General features: G+C 33.8%; 1 protein-coding gene across 3 annotated transcripts in view; it reads left to right on the top strand.

Moving 5' to 3' along the window:
• SLC16A7 (solute carrier family 16 member 7) overlaps window positions 1–19,336 on the top strand; it is a 188,091-nt gene that overhangs the window by 100,437 nt on the left and 68,318 nt on the right. For 2 of the 3 annotated variants that reach the window (XM_008978459.4, XM_003824821.5), the window contains one exon: window positions 8,672–8,918. In XM_008978459.4, coding sequence (XP_008976707.2) covers window positions 8,702–8,918 — 217 coding nt within the window. In that variant the 5' untranslated portion in view covers window positions 8,672–8,701. Of the gene's footprint in view, window positions 1–8,671; window positions 8,919–19,336 lie in introns of those variants that run through there. The other variant, XM_063593377.1, reaches the window with a different exon arrangement.

Raw genomic sequence — 19,336 nt, 5'->3', positions numbered from 1 at the left:
GACAGATAGTGAATGCCAATAAGAATTTTCTTTCTTATAATCATAGGCTTGTAATCTACTGTTTTTTTAAACAAAACCTAATTTTTTTAATCTTATACTTTTTATTTTAATTTTTTCTCATGCGCATGTTTGGTCATTTTATTCATATCTTAGTTCTATTATTATATTGACAAAGATATATTCAATTTTGCTAATTATTAAAAGATGTTCAAAATTTATTGAGGTGATTTAAAGGCAGTGGCTCTAATTAGGCTTATTGAATTCAAATATGCATGTAACAATTTGTTTTCTATTTCTTTAGATAATCCAAAATCTACCTCTTTTCCTTTGTATTGCCTTCAAATATCACTCTTCAAAGTATAGTGACTAGGCTTAAAGATTCCACATATAATCCAAAGAAATCTGTTCAAGTGGACATCTATCAACACGTAAAACTATACTTTTAACTCTGTTTTTCTTGGCTGTGCTTACAAGCTGTGCTTGTTAAAAGAAATAAGACACAACAGATATAAATTGTATTAAAATATTACAGAATTGGGCATAGGAAAAAAAGGCATGAAGCCAGAGTGTGTATGACTTGAATCTTGACAATTGGTCAACTCAAGAGTCACTAATGAGGAAGAGGTGACAGTGTTGGAATTGGAATTTTTGGAATTGATTGGTTCTGGGTCTCTTTTCTAATGGATCAGTTAAGAGATCATAAGATGTCATTTTATATGAAGAAAAACAAAATAAGTAGTAGATAAGAAAATGAAGAAGTATGTGAGTGGCGCCTTGCACCCTGGAACCCATAGTTATCATTCAAATCAAGGAAATATGCTGAAAACAGAGAGTAAAATATCATATAAATGAGAAATAAATTGATGAACTATGGAAAAAAAAGTAATACAAAACAGAAAAGATTAAGGAGAAAAAACGCTTAATCATATGTTTTTTATTTAAAGGCAAGGAAACTTTTGAAAGGAATGATTTGTGTAGCATCTGAGAAAATAGCTTCACTTTTATAACAAAGCAGGAACAATTTAAGTAGTTGACAATTCAGAGAACGAACATACAGTACATTAGAAAAACATGAATTTAATAGGGAATATAAATCAGAATTCCTAGGTGATATTCCTTCAGGCCAGAATGTAGAGAAATGTGAAACAGTTGATTATCTATGGAAGGCTGATGTGCAGGTCATCTATTGTCATTCAGAATCATTAACGAAAGAACATTTGTGCATTAAAATATGTCTGGGGATATGATTGATACTTAGAGGAGGATATGTAGTTGTGTGTATGCACGTGCACACGCACGTGGGTGCACATGTGTATGTGAGTTTGAGATAGAAAAATGGGAAGAGTTGAAGGAAAGGGCTGGTAGTATATGCTATTACTATCCATTTTTACTTCTTTCAGTTTTTCTGATGCTTCCTTTTTTTAGTCCTTTTCTGAATTTGGATGGTGGCCTCATCATTTACTTGTACATACTGTAGTCAAGATATATTTAGCAAATATTCCTTTCCTTTACTTTTCATTTAGGATGTTATCTAAAGCCAACCTCGTCTCAGGCACTTATACCATAATTGCTACCAGCATTTGCCTTGATATTGCTGCCCCTGTCTAGAAAAGACTGTTAAAAAAAAAAAAAAAAGTCTGCCTCAAACAAACATATATGGGCCTAACATTTTATTTTGGTTTATTTCTCTTCATCTTTGTTACAAAACAAAACCTGAAACTTCATACTTACAGAGATAAAATGACAGCGGATGGCATAATGGGTGAAATGTTTTCTTTTTCCAATTTCAAATATTTATAGCTATTTATTGATCAATTTATCTTTTATTTACCCTATTATATGCTAATAACTATACTGAGAACTTGGGATACAATAATTGACTTGTTATCTTAGACTCTGTTGGGAAAGATGGGTAGTAAATAAATCAGTAGAAATGTTATTTGAAGGCAACAATATTGTAGATGTTTCCAAATTATTCATTGGGAGAATCAGGAATTTGGAGCAAAAATCTATGTTTTCCTACGATTCAAATTGAAATCAGAACTATAAGAAAAGTACTTATTACAATAGCTTATAATATTGAGATAAGAATCTAAACAGTCCTGAATTTTTATGAAATAATTTATAGAATATTAACTAGGGAAATATTGTTAAAACTGATTATGCAACTATTTATGATTTTAAAGAAATCCAAATAAATGAGATATTCAAATCTTAGAACTGTACTTCTATATAGCACATTTTTATTAAATTTATATACATAAATATATACACACATTGAATATACATATATACAGGTAAATATTTACGCATTTGTTGTTTCTTCAATTCTAAGAAGCACATATTTCACATTTTAACATCTTTGAAATGAAGATGTCTTACACTGGATGGCATCTTATGATCATTGTTGCTAAGGTGGCAGGAATGGCAGAGTCATGGCCTATGCCTATTAATTGTTTCTGATCATGATTGTACAGTTTCAGTCTTTTGATATTTCAGTCAATAAACCGTTTGTGGACCATTAGAGGAAGGAATATAAGTTCCGTTGTTCACTGAATATCTTCTGTTGATATTTTCTGGTAAGATGAAGAACATCAGTGTCAAAATTTACAATGGCATAAGCAGCTTGAAAGAAATTCCTAGAGACAGTAATGGAGTACTCTGTAGAAATGCCAAACCATGGATGCTCTTTATAGGCCAGAGGAGGATATTGTGTAAGAAAACACAGCTATTGCAAACTGTGATTCAAAAAGTGATTCAGAAGAATCATAATCCGATTGTGAAAATATTTAGCAATACTTAATGAGTTAGAAGTTGTTTTAGTATATATTTATACACATAATTTTGATATAACTTAAAATTGTTGTCATTTTCAATTGGATAAAATGTATTATGTAAACATGTATAACTGAAGCTATAGCAGAGTATTCACCAGTATGTTTACATAGTTTACTCTAGTGTTAGGATTGTGGGTGATTTGCATGTTTTTCTTTGCGTATTTTTTTATTTTTTTAATTTTAAATTACTAATTAGTATTTATATCTTTGGCAAATGATAAATAGTTACTGATTTTAATCTTTAAGTGAAAATTTATTTTAAATGTGTAGGGTAATTACTGAAGTATAAATATGATGCCTAAACTTCCAAATTTTAGAAGGACAAATTGGAAGCTTTTTTCCTTTGGTGTAAGCATAACTAGTAAAATAAAAGAACTGATATTTAAAGAACAGAATGGCTCTAACTACATGAAAAGATACTCAAAATTATTAGTAATCACAGAATGCAAATTAAAACCACAATGAATTTTTTCATGTCTACTGCATTAGAAAAAATTAAAAAATTATGCATTGGTCAGGATATGTGACAAGGAGAACTCTTATGCACTGCTGGTTTCAGTGTAAATTTCTACAATAAATCTTCTATAATTCCTGTCCAGTATCTCTGAAGAATTATTTGCACAAATGCCCTAAGAGAGGAAAGTACAGGAATGTTCATAGGAGTATAATGACATCTAACTGGAGACAGTCCAAATCTCTATACATAGTTATGGGTTACATATAGATATAGATGCATACACATGTATATTCAGAAATGACATATGGTCAATCCTTATTATGAGTGGTTCCATATTTGTAAATTTGCATATCCACAGAAATTTGTGATTCACAGCACTTTTGCAATCATTTGCTGACATGCACAGAACAGCAAAAAAATTTGTTATGCAACACTTACATTCCCAGCTGAAGTCAAACAAGGCAAGACCCTGCCTTCTGGTTTTAGTTTTCTCTCATACTGTAAACCAGTATTCTTTTTATAGTCTAATACCATGTTTTTCACATTTTGTGCTTTTTGCTGGTGATCTTGCTGTTTAAAATGGTCCCTAAGAACAATGCTGAAGTGCTTTCTAGCATTCCTCAGTACAAGAAAACTGTGAAGTGTTTTATAGAAAAAATACTTGTGTTAGATAAGCTTCATCCAGACATGAGTTACAGCGCTATTCGCTGTAAGTTCAATGTCAGTGAATCAGCAATATGTATTAAGTAAGGTGTCTTTAAACAGAAACACACATAAAACAAGGTTTTGTATTGATTGGTTGATGAAAATGTGATCAGAGTCTCACAGAAACCTATCCTTGTTTTTCTACTATGTGCAGCGGTTCAGCATTTGGTAATTCAGTGTTCATGGTGACTTTACAGAACACAGCTTCCATGAATAATGAGAATCAACTGTACTCTGTGACATCAGATTTATAAGTCTATGTGCATCATGTCTGAATCTAAAATTAAAATATTAAATTAAAAAACTGTTTCCAAGATTATATATGTCATATGCATATTATTACATGCATATAATATATAAAATTTAATATATATTTGAAATATTAATAATTGTATTAAATAATTATTTAATTATTAATTATTAAGAATTTAATTTTGACTCTGATCTATATATATTTTAGGTAATGCAAATTTTATATAAAATATAATATATTTAGTTTATGTATTACATATAAATTTAGGAACACATACACATATACATATACACACGTACATATATGGTAAAAGTATAAATAAAATTAAGTTAAAAGCCATCATACAATTCGGGATAGTTGTTGCCTTTTGGTAGAGAAAGAGTGATGTGGTCAGAGAGGAACACACAGAGGTGTTTAGATTAAAAATGGCTATTGCTATTTTCTGAAGATCCTAAAATTATTTCATGTTTTTAGAGAAACTCTGGAGGATTTCACATTCAGCCCCAACTATGATTTATTGAACACTTAACTATGTACAGATGACTAATCTGAGGCAAGCATACATTATTTCATTTAATTCTTATATTACTCTTGTGAGGTAGGTACTCCATGCAATTTTTTTTGACACTCATGATGAGATCGTCATGCAAAGTTCACTTTAAGATTTGGCTTTTAAAAGTTATAGCTTCTACATTAAATGTAATAAAAGACATGTAATTTGGAAAGCCACATATATATTTTTTCTCTTCAAAAATGTAATTTTAAGATCTTCACTCATCTTCATTTTATGTATAATTTTAAGAAAAATTAGGATAATGATAGGTAAATTTGTCTAGTACGTATTAGTCATGCCATTTACATGTAGTCTTTTGTCAATGCTCTTAATTACCTTGTAAACTAAATATAGTTATTATCCTGTTTTTACAGATGAAACCACAGACTCAGTTTTATTACTTTACTAAGTGTTACAGAGTAAATGATGGAGTCAGTGTTCGTAGCATTTGAAGCTCTTATGCGTAATTTTCATGCCACAAGATGAAACCATGTAAAGGAAAATAGGCTTAAATTTACAATTTCATAATAAACTAGAATTTTAGAAAATAGAATTGTATATATGTGTGTGTGTGTGTGTGTGTATGTGTGTACATTCTGTCTTCTATTTTATTCTTTGTATAGGAGCAAACCAAGTAGAATGCTTTTAATGGGTCTATAAGTTCAAATTATTTTAATATAAGAGTGATACATTTCTTAAGGGGGGCATATTTAAATGCTGGGAAAATTCTAATTCATAGAATTTATACTAGTGTTGACACCTATTTATTGTGTGAGTCTGCACACACCTCTTTACTTTCCTATGGGCATAGTTTCCTGTCTGTAAAATGGAAATCCCATATTTATAACATGATTTGAATATTAACAAATTATAATATTTGTATTGATATTATTATTTTAAAATATGGGTTTAAGATTACTTAGAAATGTTATTTATGTTCTTTGAAGTGAGTGAAAAATAAATCATCCAGTTGTATTTCTGAATGTTTACTATAGCAGATATGATAAAAACTACAATAGTTTAAACTCAAGAATTAGTAATAAAAGATGGTTTAGTTTTCTTTATGCAAGCAGGAAAACTGCAGAGTGAGGACTTTAAGCCCCATAACTGTTTTTACACGCTGATTATACAACAAAGAGTAGTTTACCACATAAATGTCCTTCGGTATTTCCTCAGTATTCTTCTAGGGTTTCTTTTTTTAATTTTCAAGCAATAAAATAGGTACTTTAAAATATAGTAATAAAATTTAGTAATATATAGATTCAGATTCTTCAGACAACTTTCAAAGATCATTTGCTATTTTCAACTGGTTTCACTAATACCTACAATATTTATTTCCTTTTCTTTTTTCCTTAAATATTATACATCTTCAAAGATACTATTTCCAATGCACATGTGCTGTAAACTCATCATGTTAGGTTAACTGATGACCAAGGAGAAATAAACCTATCTTCCAGTTAATAGATGAATAGATAGATAGAAGATAGAAAACTTTTATGTTTCTAAGAAAGCAAAAATGATTACAAAAGCAAGCTGTACACATGCTGAAGACATACAAACCATCTCAAAATAATTGTTGAGAGGTGTGGTATTTGGGGTTGATTTTAGCAGTTTTAGCATCTGCACGACATTAACTTATAGAAGTGGCTTTGCCCCAATTACTGTGATTGACTAGGATCTACATTATGTGCATTAATTGTTTGTGGTTAAAGCCTTTCATTTGACCTTGTCACTATAGTTTCCATGACATTTTTTGGTAGGCTTCTAACATACAAATGTATACCTATAAAAAATCTTTCAAGTTATTTTATTCATTTTTTGAAAAGCAGATGCCTATGACCATTTTGATCAATAAAAAGAATACTACGGATATGCAGAGAGGATGTAATAAAAATGCTGAGGATTTTTTTGCTTGCTTTTTTTTCTCCCTAAATTACATCACTCGGTAGTCTTATTTCTAATTCTATTTATATTATCTGTAGAGTCAGCAGTGATTAGTGAAATCGTCACTGCTATTACTGTTTTACTTAGGTCAGGCTTCTTAATATCTCTGAAATTTGTCACATTTAAAAAATAGAAAAAATACCTTAAAAGGCTTTTATTGAAACTAAACTGAATAAATACTTACTGAAAATAAAAAGCATTTATTTAGCATAATAAGTACACAGTATTTATTGAGTGAGATCCCCTTATCCATTTTTGTATACTTATAAGATTACATTATAGGTTACTTTGAGTATCATGCATTAATTCAATAAGATAAGTAATTTGAACTCTTGAAACTATTCCATCAAATTAATGCCACTGTATCCAAAGCCATATTTTATATGTGTGTATTTAGTCAGGAATAACTTTAAATTTTACTTTATTGTAATTTCTTGGAAAAATCAAAAGGATTTGCCTTTTCATACCATTTAACAATTTTTAAAATTTGTTTTACCTACATTGTCTAATAGAATGGTAGGTGCATTTATCATTTATACCTCTACTTCCTATAAAAGAGTAATTTGAGACTGCTTTTTAAAAAATAAACATAAAACATCACATTGTACCCCATAAATATATAATAGATACAAGCAAATATATAAAAAAGCTAATTTTTTGATGTATGAGTATGTGAAGAAGACATGTAAAATATATTTATAAAAAATGTTTAAAAAGGAGATATTTTCTGTACAAATCATTGTGGCAATTAAAAGTCTTATTTAGCTATTTTACTTTAATTAAAAAACATTTTAGGGATAGGGCCTGTCTCTGTCACCCAGGATGGAGTGCAGTGGCTCCATCAGAGCTCACTGCAGCCTTGAACTACGGGGTGAGTATAGTTAGTAATACTGTATAGTATACTGGTAATTTGCCAACAGAATAGATTTCAGGTGTTCTGAGCACAAAAATGAAAGGTGGTAACTCTATGAGGCGAGGGTTATGTTAATTAGGTTGACTGTAGTAATCATTTTGCTATGAATATGTATAACAAAACATGTTTTATACCTTAAATATATAATTTTTATTTTTTAAAAATAGTGGGGGCTGGATGCGGTGGCTCACACCTGTAATCCCAACACTTTGGGAGGCTGAGGTGGGTGGATCATCTGAGGTCAGGAGTTCGAGACCAGCTTGGCCAACATGACGAAACCCCATCTCTACTAAAAATACAAAAATTAGCCGGGCATGGTGGCGCCTGCCCGTAATCCCAGTTACTAGGGGCTGAGGCAGGAGGATCGCTTGAACCTGGGAGGCACAGGTTCCAGTGAGCCAATATCATGCCACTGCACTCCAACCTGGGCCACAGAGTGAGACTCTGTCTCAAAAAAAAAAAAAAAAGAAAAAGAAAAAGAAAAAAGTGAGTTAGAATTATCTCTACAATCATCAAAAAGCGTAGACAACAGAAAGCAATAAAAAAAGCCAATAGATCTTGTCAAAAGGCTTTGCATCCATCATTTCGTTCCTTGGCTTAGCCTTAAACAGGAAGGAAAAATGAGACCAAAAGTATCAATTAATGAGGTTAAAACAACTGGTGATTGAAGTAGAATATGTATGAGATCTATCTTAGAGCTATGACTGATGTGTAATGTAAAATGGTACTTCAGTTCAGATCTAAATTCTTAACTTCACTTTGAGTACTTTTTGTTTCAATAATCAAATTAAATTATTTAAATATTTAGCCCACAATAATCAAAGGTATATAACTTGCATCGATTGTTTTTGTACATTTTCTGGTAATTTTCTGAGTACAAGAGTGTGAAAAATATTCATGAAAAATCATATTGTAGTTTTAACTAGAAAGTACTATTTTAGTGACTATCAAGAGTGGTAAACAAAAGAGGAAATAAAATTTAAGCTGTTATTTCATTTTTTTAATATAGGTTACTTGAATTTCCATTAGAGGAGCAGAAATGCCACCAATGCCAAGTGCCCCACCTGTGCATCCACCTCCAGATGGAGGATGGGGTTGGATTGTGGTTGGAGCAGCTTTTATCTCCATTGGATTTTCCTATGCATTCCCCAAAGCTGTCACCGTATTCTTCAAAGAAATTCAGCAAATATTCCACACTACCTACAGTGAAATAGCATGGATTTCATCCATTATGCTGGCTGTTATGTACGCAGGAGGTAAGCTTCTTGCAATAAATAGAATCCTGAATTAAGAAAATAACTCCTCCATGTCACAATGTTTTACATGGAGTGTCTTGGTATATTAAAACCCTGTTTTTATGTTATAGTCACTTAAAACCAATCAAAAGTATAATTAGAACTGAAATTTCAATGATTTTAGTGATTCAGCATCTTAAGCTATTTGCTTCGAATTGAGTCTTAATGGAGGATTTGTTTGAATAAGAATTTGTAAGCACAAAGCAAGATTTACTAAATTATGGAATTTCTAAGTGAGGCTACTTCATTTAGTTTGAAATAAAGTTCACAACATATTGCTGATGTCATTTTTAACAATCGCTACCTCTGGTAGAAATGCTTTCTTCTGAATGAGAAGAAAATTTAAGTTGCTGACAGTTTATAAGCCCAGAAAGTACATCACTTTAAGCTGCAAAAATGAAGGGTTAACATGTACATTCTAGACCCATTCAAATTTGTGTGACTGAAATAATTATTTATCTCTATAAGGCTCATTAAATAGGACATCTTTTTAACTTAAATTGTTGCTTGGAAATTATCTTATTACATTCTATGTTCAAATGAGGGTATTAGTCATGAAGGATAATAAATAAATCAAAGTACCATCCCACTTCTAAATGTTACAAATTTGGAATTATTGGTGCCTTATTATGTCACCTATTTTCTGTAAATCAATCTCAATAGCAGACCAGACTCTCTTGTAGAATTTTTTGAAAGTCATTACTTAAAATATGTCTTTTAGCGTTTTTATTTTTCAAGTGGATATTTGACTTTAAGGGATAGATATAGACTCAGACTATAGTCATTTAAAGAAATTATATCAATTATCTTCTGTGATTTCTTATTTTTCAAGTAAGGATAATATGGCTCTTAGTCATGAAGATATAACATTAGTATAATATCCAGTATTTAGTAATATTTACTTTCACCCAAGGCCTAAGTACTTAATATGTGTGATATGACTTAATCCTCTTAATGATCTGTGAAATAAGTATTATCTTCTCTTTATTCCATAGCTGAGGAAATATATACAATAGCTCTCCCAAGTCAAACAACTTGTTAGTAGTAACAGAGACTGTAACTCCTAGCATTTAACACCTGTGGTCTCTGACTTTCTCATAACTTTCTCTTTACATCTAGAGAGTAACAAAGCCAGATCTGGCCCAGGCCTTCTATAAACCTGATTCAATTCTTTCTACTTCAGCTCAGTGGCTTGTGTACCACCTCCACCAATGTCATTTGTTCAGTGACATAATAATTATTCTTTAGGACATTATCTTTTTGTTGTACTACGAAGGTAAACAGTTGATCCTGAAATAATTCTCTCTGTGTGTGTGTGTGTGTGTGTGTGTGTTTATGTGTGTTGGTGTTGGAATGTGTTTTCTACTTTTTATATATAGTGACTTTATATTAATACAGCATATGTTTCCCTTATTCATTTGGTTAGGTTAAACATGCATTTTTCTTCCAGTATCAAAAGGTATCCTTTAAATACTATTTGGGCGTGTCAATGGAAAATTCTACTTCTAACACACATTCTGTGAATCTCCTTTGGACAGTTGCTTTATAGATTGTAAGAATGTTATTTCTTGTGACCATAGAAACAGTAGGTATTGTAGAGTAGATATTCCTGTATCCTGTGGGACAGGTGTTGTTTAATAATGTTTTGCTAGAGCAGCACACAGTCATCTTGACTTCAGCTCCAAAATGTGCTAATATTAAGATATGTAGAGGGTTTTCTTGCCTCTTAAATACAATTGAAACAGTCTCTTCTAGTGAATTAATATAAGTCCATTGAATTTGAACTTCAGGTCTTACATAGTCATAATTCCTTATTGAGCAGATAGTTGACTAACTCATCAGTAGGACAAAATTTTATATACTGTTTTAGTTAAGCCAAATCTTAATTTACATTCTCTGTTAGTTTTCAGACCTCAGAGTCTCGATGACTTAAAACAATACAGGTTATTTCTTTCTGAAGCAATATTTCAAAAGGTGGCTATTCCATCACCCAAGGCTTTGTATGTTTTTTTCTAAATCTGCTCCATCTGCTGGACAAATAGTAAAGGCAGACAGCATGGAAGATCATATGGACTATTTTAGGGGGTATGCCTGGGAGGAATAAACATTATTTCTGTACATATTCTATTGATCAGAACTCTTATACTGCCCTACCCAGAGTTAGGGGCCATGGATGCTGGGAAATACAGCCTTCCCAAAGGAAGAAACAGAACTACATAACATCCAGCCAGTCCTAGTCAGAGCCTGGTATCTCAATATTCTCCATTGAACAAAAGAAGCATGTGTTTATAGACTTGCCTATGACAGCCCTCCACCCTCTGGCTGGATCTAAAAGGAACATTAGAATGAACAATGGCATAATTAACTTTCTCAAACCACTAAATCTCAATACGAAATTATAAAAAGTAAATATACTGTATTTACTACAAATAAATGTTTTTATTTTATTCATACTTATTTTTCTATTTTAATATATTGGTATAATTTTTAAAAAGCACAAAAGAACTCTTCTGAAATTCATGAAGAAAATGGTAGTTTGTTAAAATAGTTATAAATTTGGAAAAAGCTGCCTTAAAATTTTTAGGGTGATAGATGAATAAAATATGTCTAAGTTAAATATTAACAGGGATTTTATATATGCTTGTTTTGTGAAAGCAATGCTAGATACATACAAATTCTTGGTATTTAGTAATTGATGAAGGCAATATCTAGGTGAGATCCAAGTAAGTACCTGGAATATTGCCTAAAGTCCTCCATTATCGGGGTAAAACATGCAAACATTTCATCTCTGGCCATAGAGAAAAGTCAGGAATTGCAGAAATTCTGCTCACCTTTGGTCCTTCTTTTAAAACTGGAAACACAGTTCTAGGCCTATTGTCTAGTGGATGAAAATGCTTTTACCTGCCATGTCCACTGTTGAATATAGATCTTACACTTTTATGTAGTTTGTTGGAAATAACATCTATGTCTTATCCTGATAATTAGTTTCTAATCTTTTAACCAAAAATAATTGGCACATTTAAAATTATAATCTAATGTGGAAACAATTTTCTTAATGTGGATGCAGATAATTTTTTTTTCAGAAACATAGTAACTATTTAGAACAAAAAGTCTGATATAGTCAGTTAATCTAAGACACAGGTATTAGTCCTGTTACTCACATTGCAGTCTTTCTTCAAGTGTGGTCTACAGAATGCTTTGCTTCTGAGTCATGAGTCTTGTTAAAAATGAAGTCCTAGGCCTTATCCCAAATCCCCTTTTATCAGGATTTCTGTTGTTAGAGTTCAGAAACTTGCATTTTAACAAGCATCTCTGAAAACAACTTCACTTTATATACAACACAGGGGTTCACTGTTGTAGAAGAAAATCACTATTTGATTTTAAAATACTTAAATTTTCTTACACTATGTGAAATATATTTATAGGAGCCTTTTAGGTTGATGATTATAAAAAAAATTTGAAGAGCAAAGGTGAAAAGACATAGTTTACTATGAAGTATAATGAGTCTCTCTAGCAAGTAGCTGAAATATTCTGTTCAACACAATGCTAATCGCATTAGCCTAGAGAACACCTAAGATCTGACACATTCATTAGGTCTTAGCAGTCAACCTATTAATCACTACTGTGGGGTCACTGAGTAAGATGGAGCATGTTCAGAGGCCTGGCCTGTGATGTCAGGACTGGAGTCTCTTGTAGTAATTAGTTGGCATCTGGGCTTTGGTAGCAAGGTATTATCTTCCCTTCTGATGTCTGAATTAAAAATGAAACTAATGAAAGTTTCGCAGGAAGGATGGAAAAGAATGCAAATTATGTTTATACCTTACTTCATCCTTAGAATAATGGTATCACATTACAGCAACCCATCTGGATGTCCATATGTTCTCCTGGAGGTCTAGCAAATTTTAGCAAATAGGTCAAACAGTGTGGTCACCCCATTAATAAAGCACTAAGTAGCAGTAGAAAACATAATTTAAACTTTCTACACTGTTTAGAAGGACATAGGGTTTTATTTTGTAAATAGTGATTACATAGGATTATCTTTTAGTGCAATATTTGTTTTTGTATTCTATTGAATGATAATCTATACATGGTTACCTCTACAGTTACTGGCGACAGATTTGGACTGCCAGTTTCTGTGAGTACTTTATATGACTTTTCTGGTAAAAATCTATTCTGACTTGGAAGAATCAGCCATTCTGGAGAGAAGAATTGGCTTTGTCTCCATGGTAACTTATTTTTCTGTTTTATGTGAATAGTGACGGCCAATTGTGCTAAAGTAAGGGTGATAGTTTTGTGATGAACTACTTTACATGGGGATTGAACATTAGAACACTGAGCTTATTTTACTGGAGGCCGAGAAGCAAAAGGCTTTAACATAGCAGGTTGGTGGTCATAATATACAATATGTATTTTTCTATTCTCTTAAAATTTTAAATAAGCTCAATATATTATTCTACATTGTGCCCTAATATTTTGCAGAATGAGGGAGGCTATTAAAATAATTCATACTGTGCAATATCTTAGCAGCAATAAAAAAAGAAAGTCATTCCATTCCTGTGTTTGAGATAGGTAGAGCTTTCATCTTAGATTTATAAAAAGCAAAAAGTACCAGGTACACTTTGACAGCCCTGTGCAAGTAGGCTGTGGACTTTTTATATCTATGCCATGTTAGACTCTTTTTTTCATCTGTAGGCATAAATATTACTAAAGCTTTCTATGAAATATGGCACAGTGTGGCAGAAACTATTATGCTCACCGTGCATCCATGCACTCCTCTATATTTCCCAGCTTTCCTCCCCTTAGGCTGAGGCCAAGTGACTAGTTCTGACCAATTAAATATAAGCGGAAGGACATCTGTCCCTCTGGACACCTCCTGGACAAAGTGGTTTGATCTGGCATGCATCTTCCCTTTCTCTACAGTTATATAGACTATGCTGATCATTACAAACATGAGGGCTTGGTTTATTGTGTAACAACAATATAAGTTATATAAATTATTACATGGGATGAGAACACACTATGAGATAGCCTTAGTCAATTTAGCTTATATTATATCATGAAATGTACAAATGCTACTCTATCAGATCTCTGTTAGAGAAGAGGTATCCTTTGGTAGCCTAGAGAACAACTAAGATCTGACACATTCATTAGGGCTTAGCAGTCAACCTATTAATCACTACTGTGGGGTCACTGAGTAAGACGGAGCGTGTTCAGAGCATGTTCACTTTTCTCAAATGAAAAAGAAGTTGTGAGTGGATATTATCATTGCCAGTCTTCATGGAATAAAAGTGAGAGGCAAGGACTTCAAAACACAAAGTAGGAATGGAATCATGGCCCTGGAGCTTTCTATGATGAAATCTGTGTGTCTCTTCCAAAACAGGGATGCAAGGGGACAGAGGTCAACAGCAGATTGGAAGTGTGCTTAGAGCCTTTGAAATTATTCCAGGACACACTTTCCCTACAGAGGGCTGATAATCTAGTACAAATAATATCAGATAGTTACTAAATGTCATTTTCAACAGAAATTCTAAGAACCTTTATTGAAATCTTTTCTGACTGATATATGTGCCTCAGACAGTGAACCTTTCACTTACTGATGTATAAAAAGAACCTATTTATTAATTTATGACCTGACAAGAATAAGACTATCTTTCCTGATTTTTGGCTTAAAAATTTTCAAAAATATGTTATTATATCATTACTCACTTTATGCAGACGTGTTTTTGTTGCAAGTGACAGAAACCTGATACAGATACCCTAAAGCCTAAAGAGAAATGTTCATGTATACAAATCAGAGGAGAAGCAGAGACACCAATGTCTTCCAGCTCAACTAGCACCAGTAATTCTGTTCGTCCAGCATGTTACACTCTCTCTTCTCTCTTCTGTTTCTTCCAGAGGGCAGCTTTGTTTATTTATGTTGATATTCTTCCCCTGGCACAAGGAAGATGTCTACCAACACTTCAGCCTCATATTTCAGCTCAAATTTGACACTAGGAAGACTGCCACTATTCCCTAAGTTATACTTTGACAAATTCTAAGGAAGATTGCTAGGACATGGCCTACTTTGCATTTGCCCTGCAGGCAGTGGGTGAATGAGGGACTAACATTGGCAGCCTGAGTGGAACTATGTATCTGAGATAGGAAAGGAGCAGTTCCGTAATGGAAGGGCACTACTGTTCCCAGAAGAAGGAAGGATTCTGAAGAGACAAAGTATTAACAATAAGCACTTACTACTTTAGTCTTTTTAAAGAGATTAATATGTTATGTTTCAAGAATAAAAATGTGTTGGGTTTTACTAGTCACTCATGGGGAATTTTGCATGTAGATACTTTATAGCTAGCTAGCAAGCTGCATAGATAGGTTACGTGTCAAAATGCGTATATCATATTTGGAAACTATTGCCTAATGAAATATAATGCTTAGTAGCCATGAAATATAATGCTTAGTAGCCACCCAGAGGACTCAATTGCATTTTGTTAAAATTTGAAACAGGGTCACTCTGTTGCCCAAGCTGAGTGTAGTGGTGTGATCATGGCTCACTACAGCCTTGACTTCCTGGTCTCAAGCAATTCTCCTGCCTCAGCCTCCTGAATATTCTGGGACTACAGAGGTGCACCACCATGCCCAGCTTATTTCTGTTTTTTTGTACAGACGAGGTTTTACTAGTCTCAAACATCTGGACTCCAGCCATACTCCCACCTTGGCTTCCAAAAGGGCTGGACTTACAGATGTGAGCCACCACACCCACCCAGCCCTAATTGCATCTTATGTGAGTTGGTGCCTAGAGTGGAACATGGATATGGAAGGTACTGGGATCTCAAAATGGATTATTAATTACGTAATTATGCAATGAGAAGCAGAAGAGCATTATAGTTGGAGAGTGAGCTCCAAAATATTAATAGCAGATATGAAATTGAGACTTTGCTACTTGGTCATTCAGCCTATTTGCCATTTTACCTTGGACACACTTTCCTTATCTGTAAAAATCACACAAGAATATATACATTTATGCGTGCATATGTGAGTGTGTGTGTATGTATAATGTACACTCTCCTGCTCAGAGTCATTATTAGTAATAAACACCAAATACGATACTTAGGAAATTGTAGTTTTTGATTCATTGCAGTTGTTGCTGCTGTTGTTCTTGATATTCTCCATTATGCAGTGAAACTGCAGATAAGGAACAAAGAAGATAGTAAGTCTGACTCAAGCAATCTGTGCCAATAACGTTTAAAAACGACTGGGAATGCAAGAAATAAATAGGTCAATAATCATTTCTAAAAGAAATCTATGCCCTTTACCCATATTTTCCGTGGCATTTCTCTTGTGCCTCCTATGATTTGAATAGTGGACAAGACATTGGTCATTCTTTTTGGGCCATCCTATATTGAAAAATCCTTCTATGTTTAGGGAATTCCCAACATCACCATTTTCTGCCTCCCCAAGGGAAAAGACAGAAATATACTTTCTCAGAGTTTATTACACTTAAGGGCACAGGCATGTGACCCAGTCTCCATCAACCCGGTGTAGAAAGGCCCGTTTTCATTCAGAAACTACTGATGTGAAGAAGCAGATTCCTCAAGAAAAACATTCAGATGAGGTGGTTATAGGTAATTAATAATCCATTCACGCAAAACTAGTGTCAGTGTTTAGGGTCAATGGGACTTGCAGTGTAAACTATGTGGTCATTGGTGGCAGCTGTGATGTCCCCACTGGAGCAATCAGTTTTGTCATGTGATTTGGTCAGCATCATAGCTTGGTTTTTTTTAATCCCCCCTCATATTCTCTGACATTCTTTCATGTCCTTATTGAATGCCTTCTTCTTTAACTAGGATATATGATAGATACATGTGGTATTAAGTTCCCCAAAGGTCCTAGTGAGGTCTAGCATGAAATGCTCTCGTGAACTAACTGGTTATTCTGAAAACTTTCTATGGATGTTTTCTTTTCTTTTCTTTTCTTTTCTTTTTTTTTTCTTTTCTTTTCTTTTTTGAGATGTAGTCTCGCTCTGTTGCCCAGGTTGGAGTGCGCTGGCACAGTATCGGCTCACTTCAATCTCTGCCTCCAGAGTTCAAGTAATTCTCCCTCCTCAGCCTCTTGAGTAGCTGGGATTACAGGCACCCACGACCACACCCAGCTAATTTTTGTATTTTTAATAGAGACAGGGTTTCACCATGTTGGCCAGTCTGGTCTCAAGCTCCCAACCTCAGGTGATCCACCCATCTAGGCCTCCCAAAGTGCTGAGATTACAGGCATGAGCCACCGCACCCAGCTGAATGTTTCCTTTAAAAGAAGGACCTTTCCTACTCTTTCCCAGCTCTTCCTCAACAACATATTAGGATTGAAGAATTTACCGCAGTTCTTTTTTTTGTTTTTTTTTTTAATTATTTTTTTTTTATTATACTTTAAGTTTTAGGGTACATGTGCACACTGTGCAGGTTAGTTACATATGTATACATGTGCCATGCTGGTGCGCTGCACCCACTAACTCGTCATCTAGCATTAGGTATATCCCCCAATGCTGTCCCTCCCCCCTTCCCCCTCCCCACCACAGTCCCCAGAGTGTGATATTCCCCTTCCTGTGTCCATGTGATCTCATTGTTCAATTCCCACCTATGAGTGAGAATATGCGGTGTTTGGTTTTTTGTTCTTGAGATAGTTTACTGAGAATGATGGTTTCCAGTTTCATCCATGTCCCTACAAAGGACATGAACTCATCATTTTTTATGGCTGCATAGTATTCCATAGTGTATATGTGCCACATTTTCTTAATCCAGTCTATCATTGTTGGACATTTGGGTTGGTTCCAAGTCTTTGCTATTGTGAATAATGCCGCAATAAACATACGTGTGCATGTGTCTTTATAGCAGCATGATTTATAGTCATTTGGGTATATACCCAGTAATGGGATGGCTGGGTCAAATGGTGTTTCTAGTTCTAGATCCCTGAGGAATCGCCACACTGACTTCCACAATGGTTGAACTAGTTTACAGTCCCACCAACAGTGTAAAAGTGTTCCTATTTCTCCACATCCTCTCCAGCACCTGTTGTTTCCTGACTTTTTAATGATTTCCATTCTAACTGGTGTGAGATGATATCTCATAGTGATTTTGATTTGCATTTCTCTGATGGCCAGTGATGGTGAGCATTTTTTCATGTGTTTTTTGGCTGCATAAATGTCTTCTTTTGAGAAGTGTCTGTTCATGTCCTTCGCCCACTTTTTGATGGGGTTGTTTGTTTTTTTCTTGTAAATTTGTTTGAGTTCATTGTAGATTCTGGATATTAGCCCTTTGTCAGATGAGTAGGTTGCGAAAATTTTCTCCCATGTTGTAGGTTGCCTGTTCACTCTGATGGTAGTTTCTTTTGCTGTGCAGAAGCTCCTTAGTTTAATTACATCCCATTTGTCAATTTTGGCTTTTGTTGCCATTGCTTTTGGTGTTTTGGACATGAAGTCCTTGCCCGTGCCTATGTCCTGAATGGTAATGCCTAGGTTTTCTTCTAGGGTTTTTATGGTTTTAGGTCTAATGTTTAAATCTTTAATCCATCTTGAACTGATTTTTGTATAAGGTGTAAGGAAGGGATCCAGTTTCAGCTTTCTACATATGGCTAGCCAGTTTTCCCAGCACCATTTATTAAATAGAGAATCCTTTCCCCATTGCTTGTTTTTGTCAAATTTGTCAAAGATCAGATAGTTGTAGGTAAGTGGCGTTATTTCTGAGGGCTCTGTTCTGTTCCATTGATCTATATCTCTGTTTTGGTTCCAGTACCATGCTGTTTTGGTTACTGTAGCCTTGTAGTATAGTTTGAAGTCAGGTAGTGTGATGCCTCCAGCTTTGTTCTTTTGGCTTAGGATTGACTTGGCGATGCGGGCTCTTTTTTGGTTCCATATGAACTTTAAAGTAGTTTTTTCCAATTCTGTGAAGAAAGTCATTGGTAGCTTGATGGGGATGGCATTGAATCTATAAATTACCTTGGGCAGTATGGCCATTTTCACGATATTGATTCTTCCTACCCATGAGCATGGAATGTTCTTCCATTTGTTCCTATCCTCTTTTATTTCCTTGAGCAGTGGTTTGTAGTTCTCCTTGAAGAGGTCCTTCACATCCCTTGTAAGTTGGATTCCTAGGTATTTTATTCTCTTTGAAGCAATTGTGAATGGGAGTTCACTCATGATTTGGCTCTCTGTTTGTCTGTTGTTGGTGTATAGGAATGCTTGTGATTTTTGTACATTGATTTTGTATCCTGAGACTTTGCTGAAGTTTCTTATCAGCTTAAGGAGATTTTGGGCTGAGACGATGGGGTTTTCTAGATATACAATCATGTCGTCTGCAAACAGGGACAATTTGACTTCCTCTTTTCCTAATTGAATACCCTTTATT

The sequence above is a fragment of the Pan paniscus genome, chromosome 10 (assembly GCF_029289425.2).
Source record: "Pan paniscus chromosome 10, NHGRI_mPanPan1-v2.0_pri, whole genome shotgun sequence".
Taxonomy (NCBI): domain Eukaryota; kingdom Metazoa; phylum Chordata; class Mammalia; order Primates; family Hominidae; genus Pan; species Pan paniscus.
Note: the sequence above shows the minus strand (reverse complement) of the source record. Positions and strands in the feature narration are given on the sequence as shown.